This window comes from Rhyacophila brunnea, unplaced genomic scaffold (assembly GCF_057557595.1).
Source record: "Rhyacophila brunnea isolate RB1 unplaced genomic scaffold, BYU_Rbru_1.0 scaffold_2, whole genome shotgun sequence".
NCBI classification, from domain to species: domain Eukaryota; kingdom Metazoa; phylum Arthropoda; class Insecta; order Trichoptera; family Rhyacophilidae; genus Rhyacophila; species Rhyacophila brunnea.
Window position 1 is genome coordinate 33,452,473 of NW_028232859.1, and position 5,851 is coordinate 33,458,323.

A 5,851-nucleotide genomic window follows, 5' to 3' on the forward strand; every position below is an offset into this window, starting at 1 on the left:
ACTTCAGTGTAATTGTCTTATTTCAATGTTATCCCCTTGTATACTTTTGACTGTGATAAGATGAGTTAAGGAGATTGTTGGGTTGCGACCTTTGTACGCGTACACACAAACAATTCAATTTGTGCTTCATAAATTAATGTCTGTCTGACCTGCATTCAATTGAGTTGTGAAAAAAACATGGGACTGTTTATTAAGGCGTACTTATTTATTTTAGTTTGTTGTACCATAGCAAAAGCGAATAATGGTGAGTTTTTGTTCATTTTACTGATTAATTTACAAAGATATTAATTAACAATGCCTTGACATTAAGTCAATCACATTCACATTTCTTCGAATCTATACAATTTAAAACTGTTGCGCTGTCAACGTCTTATTAACTGAAAAGGTTTAGTAAAGTTAATGACATTTTCAGTAGTGTTAATAAGTGATTTGGTGTTTTATTAAAGTAACTAGCTGTAGTTACATGAAAAATTATAAAGTATTTAGGATTGTGAGTATTAGTAGTGATTCAATATTATACTTATAATCTGTTAACTACACTTAATGTCAATAGTTACTTTAAAAACAGTCTGATGAATGTTGTTACATACAGAAAGTATTCTACTTTTAGCACTCCAGGCTCATCAAAGAGCTTATAGAGTTTGTGATTGTAACGATATCAACGGATGCCATCCTTTCTTAAGAAGAAGAAATCTTATTTATCGTTATACGACATAATATTGTTATAATGGATTGATATAAATCTGTAGGTTACTTACTATATAACCAAAAAACAATTAAATATTTGGGATTGTTTGTCATTTGAGCATTTTTGCTGTCTGCTAAAAATGAAAAAACAATTTGTTATTAATCTGCATTCAACAAAATTATTGTAATTGTAGTTACATTCAAATGTGAAAATCTAAATTTATAATATTGCTGAAATATAATTATTGTCTTCTTCTGTGGGACTTGTGGGCTACAAAAGTCAAGGGACCCCAAGAAACGCGCTTAATGTGTCTTCATGTTAATCTGCTGTTGCTTCCATGACATATTTAAAAAAAAAATGGTATATTGTCATAATATTTCATAACTAAGGCATCCAATGTGTTATTGTGTATGGAAGAATTATTATTATAACCACAGAAGCATGAAGTTCGATAGTTTTGACAGAAAATATCGTCGGTGTTTTGTAAAAAGGGCGAATCAACCATTTTGGCGAAATCGAAATTTTAATGAAAATACAATATGTACCCCACTAGCTTTGTTGTGTAAAAACGGCGAATTTTTATCTCCACAGGAAAGTACTTAAAAACGATAATCGACTAAAATTAAATTAATTAAAATTACGAAATAAAAATCAAATGTGACATATTAGGCCTTTTAAAATATTATATAATAATACCTATTATAATGACAGTATTCTTTCTAAGCTTTATTATAAACTTGTTAGATATTTATAATCATCTACAGGTAGAAAACAAATAAATGTCAAAGTTAAAAATCCTGTAAAGTAGCATTTTGGTTAATTCGCCCTTTTTAAAAAACACCGACGATATGACATAGTTAGAGCGGCGTCGAGCGAGAGAAAACGATACAATAGGCATAGGGCAATACGAGCAGCCAGAAACAATATCGGTGACAATTATTAAATTTACCCTATGTAATTCGTGCCGAGTATAAGAAATCGCAATCTGCGCAATCTCAAGGGATATTCTACTATAGTGTATATCTTTATTATTTAATTAAATAAATAAATATTTCTGAGGGGAATACTCTTTATATAGGTAGTTTAATTTTTTTTTTCAGATGATACGAAGGTACTTGAAGAAGGCGAACAGAAGATGGGTGATCAAATAATGATGATTCTTGAGCATTACAAGCAAGAAAATCCTGTAGGCATTCCTGGAGTTAAAATACCTGATCCAATGGCGGTTCCAGATATGAAGCAAAGTTTTTCCGTTGCCACTATGATGTTTAAAAACATAAACGTATATGGATTAAGCAAGTTTAAGATATTGTACATCAAGTCTGAGATATCTCTCATGGAGGTTAGTACTAATATTTAAATAGTGTAGGATTTTTAAACGAGTCAATAACACGAAAATATACTCTACGAAGGGACATTATTAGACAATTAGCCTTTTATCGAAAAAATATTATATTTTCATTGTAAAATCATAATGTATCAGGAGCAATTGGAACATTGTAATTTTTTTCCACAGATAAGCCAAAGTTTTTTTAGTGGTTTCGGAATCTGTTGGGTTTCCCAAAATTTTATGCATTATTAAAAAATATTTTGTTGAAAAGATCTAAAAATTTAATATTGTTCAATCACGATCTGCTTATGTCAATATTCCATGACTTTTTCACACATATCAGGCTCTATCTCGGCCAGAACGTTACGGATGTTATCCTTAAGCTCGTAAAGAGTTTGTGGATTGTTGCCATAGATCAGTGGTCTCCAAACTCAATGAGAATGTGAGCTACTTTCAGAAATTGAAATTGTGTGGTGAGCTACTTATACATCATATTCCTTCTTTATAATTTTTTATCATCATCCTTTATCATACCATTATTATATTACTTAAAATAAATTAGGACATCCGACTTCCAATAAAACATAAACTGCGTACTTTAATTATTTATTTATAAACAAAATAATAATTGAAAAATATCTTTATTTAAATATTTATTGAAAAGAATGGCATTCACTTTCCTCCACATTTTTTTCAATTCTCGGTGAGGACCTTGTCACTACCACCCGAATGCAATTATTATCAAGATGTACATCAGTGAGTCTGTTTCTATATTTACTTTTAACCACCTTCATAGTGGACAACGTTGATTCACATAAGAACAAAACAATGCCTTCATTTTGAGTGCAATTCGAACTAAAATTGAATACTTTTCTGTCGGGACGAAAGGCCATACAGATTCTACAGTTGAGGCAGCACTCTTAAGCGACAAATCACATTAAAATTCTATCAATTCCATTTCTGATGAAGGGCCATCTTGAAAATTTTCGACAATACAGCTGGATAATTTTTTTTTGAGAGGCAAATTTATAAATATGATAAAATATTCTACGAGAGCTACCGAAAATGCCGCCGTTTGGCGATCACTGCCATCTTCACCACACCACACAAAAGGAAATCCAACGGTATCAAATCACATGATCTTGATGGCCAATAATTAAAGTCGCTAAGTCTTGGAATTTAACGGCCATCACACTTTTCACGCAATAAAGCCAGTGTTGGAACCACATGTTTTCCAAATCGAAATCTTCCATTTCCGGCCATAAAAAGTCAGCTATAATTTGCCTATAGCGGACGTTAGTGACTTTATAGGTTACTCTTTCATAATTTTTATATCATAATTTCTAAAATTTGGAATCGATATTTCTGGCTCTTCGACCACACTTTCGCGTACAGCAGCAATGTTTTCGCGTGAACGGGCTGGACGAACATGTACAGGTGTCAGGTGATCCAAAACATTATCAGTCTCTGTACCCAGTACCAGTCTGTGTACCCGGTTTGTGCTGACTTTCAGCTCCTGCGTTAATAGCAATCGAAATATAGTTATAGATAGTTAGTTATATGATGCGATTATTAATGAATTTCGTAAGAAAGAGTGCCGATTTTTTTTAATTTCAGAAACTAGATAATTATCTCGCTTCTGTTCTCTCAGCATCCCTCATTTGAAAAGTCACCGCAGGTGATATTATGATGACGATAATTCCAAATTCAATCAATGATGAGAAACTCAACAAAAACCCCCTAATCATTTTGTTTTGTTTTTTACAGGTCAATGCAGCATTGATCATAGACAATCTTCAAGTGTTGGGTAATTATACAATGTCAACCTGGCTCAGTAGATCCCAAGGACCATTTGTTGTAAATTTAACAGATGTGTATGTACAAGGAATTGCCAATTTAGCGGTAGAAAGAGATGGACAACTACGAGCCCAAGATATCAAAATGGACATAGCGTTTGGTAAAATCGATTTGAATTTTGAGAATCTCGGTTTTATGGGGTCTGTATTTCAAGGAATTTTAAATTCTGTTGGTACTTTTCTGTTTGATTCCATTAAACCATTTGTTTTAAAAGAAGCCTATATTTCATTGCGACAAGAGATTAACACTAACCTTGAGAAGGTAGCGGGTGATATGCGATTCCCCAATTCTATTTCTCCTTTAGACATGGTGATTGCTGATGCACGAAACAAAGTAAAAGGCATGGGGATGGATCCATACTTGGTGAAAGATTTTGTTACCGGCTCAGGTAACTTTAAAGCAAAATTATCTCACACATGGTTGACTGGAATGTCATCATTTTATAGAGTGGGAAACATATCGCTCTCTGTAGAGAATCACACTGTTATTGCTGATTTTAATATTGGAACTCAACAGTTGCACGGACAAACACAGTGGGACGTATATTTTATGGGAGGAATCATGTCCAGGGCCGGCAGTGCATCATTCTCAGTGGATTACATCAGCGCAAGAATAATATTAGGTCAACCTTTGGATACTCGGAAGCATCCTGAGTGTAGAGATTTCCAGTTGGAAATAGGAAATATTCAAGTGCGATGTGACGGTGCCGGGACCTTAGATTATGTTATGGAGTTCTTGGTCAATATCCTTCCAAATTTGCTACGCTACCAAATAATTGACGCTATTGAGGGCCCCATTAAAGACAAACTGCAGCAGACCTTTGATCAGATTAACGTGGAAGAGGTAATTAAGAGCAAAATTTCTGAAGTTGATAATATGGGACAAGATGGATTTAAACTATCGACATTGAAGCAGCTTGAACCTACTTCGCAAAATGAACAGGACGACTTTTGGAAATTCTAATAATAAATAAATTGTAATTTGTCAGATGGCTTTTATTTTCGATCACTGAGGAAAAAATAAATTATTGATCAAATTCAATGGTTATTTTGTATTTGTTACCAACTAAATTAATACTATTTAGAAATATAAATCGTTACTTATTGTTTATTACCTAATGAATTATTATTTAGCAGGAGGATTAGTCATTAGATATTGTGATAAGGTTTTTAAGACAAAGAAGGTTTTATAAGGCTAATAAAAACGATCAAATCCGTGTTGAAGAGTGACACATATTTATGCAAAACAATGACCTATCTACTTAATTACGAATAAAAATTATGTTTAAGGAATTATACTTTTTGAATCAATAAAAATCATACAAGATATTAATAAAATACTATTTTTATTTTCCCTATTTTTGTAAGTATAGTCGAACTTGGTTATTACGAGGAAGATGGGACTGACAGAAATTTGCTTGTTATAAGTGTTACTCATTATATCAGAGAATAGGTATTTTAAATAAGCGGTCACATAACACTAAAAGTCGCAATTCAAACAAAAATACACAATTTGAATTTTTCACGAAACAAGCATGGCATCCATAAACTACAAAAGAAGTTGTTTATTGTAATGAACGCTGATAGGTACCTACTTACTTACAAACCTTGGATTTTTTTTCAACCGTATGTGTGGATATTTTTTCAAGCTTGTCGGCGAAAATACCAATTAGGTAGGTACTTAGACACTAGTGTCTTAAACGTAATCCGAACCCGGCGGCATCCTGTATGGTCGGATTTTATTGCTTAGGGTGGAAATGTTTTTTAACGATCTACACATTAATAGTTTTAAGAAAAATTTTGACGATATTTTAGCTCGGTAAATCCGATAAGTAGCTCATTATAAAAATGAATAAATGTATGGAGAAAATCAAAAACTAAAATGTCAACGAATGTTTCCTGGTTACATCCAAGATCTCGCTATATCCGTGATTGTAATAACTGAGCTCGACTGATGTCTTTTTTAAAAGTGAGATT

The 5,851-nt window shown here is 32.7% G+C and overlaps 1 protein-coding gene across 1 annotated transcript; it reads left to right on the forward strand.

Moving 5' to 3' along the window:
• Nucleotides 1-135: 135 nt before the first annotated feature.
• On the forward strand, nucleotides 136-5,209 carry LOC147072221 (uncharacterized). The gene is made up of 3 exons (XM_085946276.1): nucleotides 136-244; nucleotides 1,789-2,030; nucleotides 3,786-5,209. The coding sequence occupies exons 1-3, from the start codon at nucleotides 178-180 to the stop codon at nucleotides 4,836-4,838; spliced, it is 1,362 nt and encodes a 453-aa protein (XP_085802402.1). The 5' UTR covers nucleotides 136-177; the 3' UTR covers nucleotides 4,839-5,209.
• Nucleotides 5,210-5,851: the final 642 nt, after the last annotated feature.

What these genes read in the sequence shown, in the direction of transcription:
- LOC147072221 (XM_085946276.1), top strand. Translation starts at nt 178, where the DNA reads ATGGGACTGTTTATTAAGGCGTACTTATTTATTTTAGTTTGTTGTACC. An exon ending in CATAGCAAAAGCGAATAATG is followed by an intron (nt 245 to 1,788) that starts GTGAGTTTTTGT and finishes TTTTTTTTTCAG; the next exon opens with ATGATACGAAGGTACTTGAA. An exon ending in CTGAGATATCTCTCATGGAG is followed by an intron (nt 2,031 to 3,785) that starts GTTAGTACTAAT and finishes TGTTTTTTACAG; the next exon opens with GTCAATGCAGCATTGATCAT.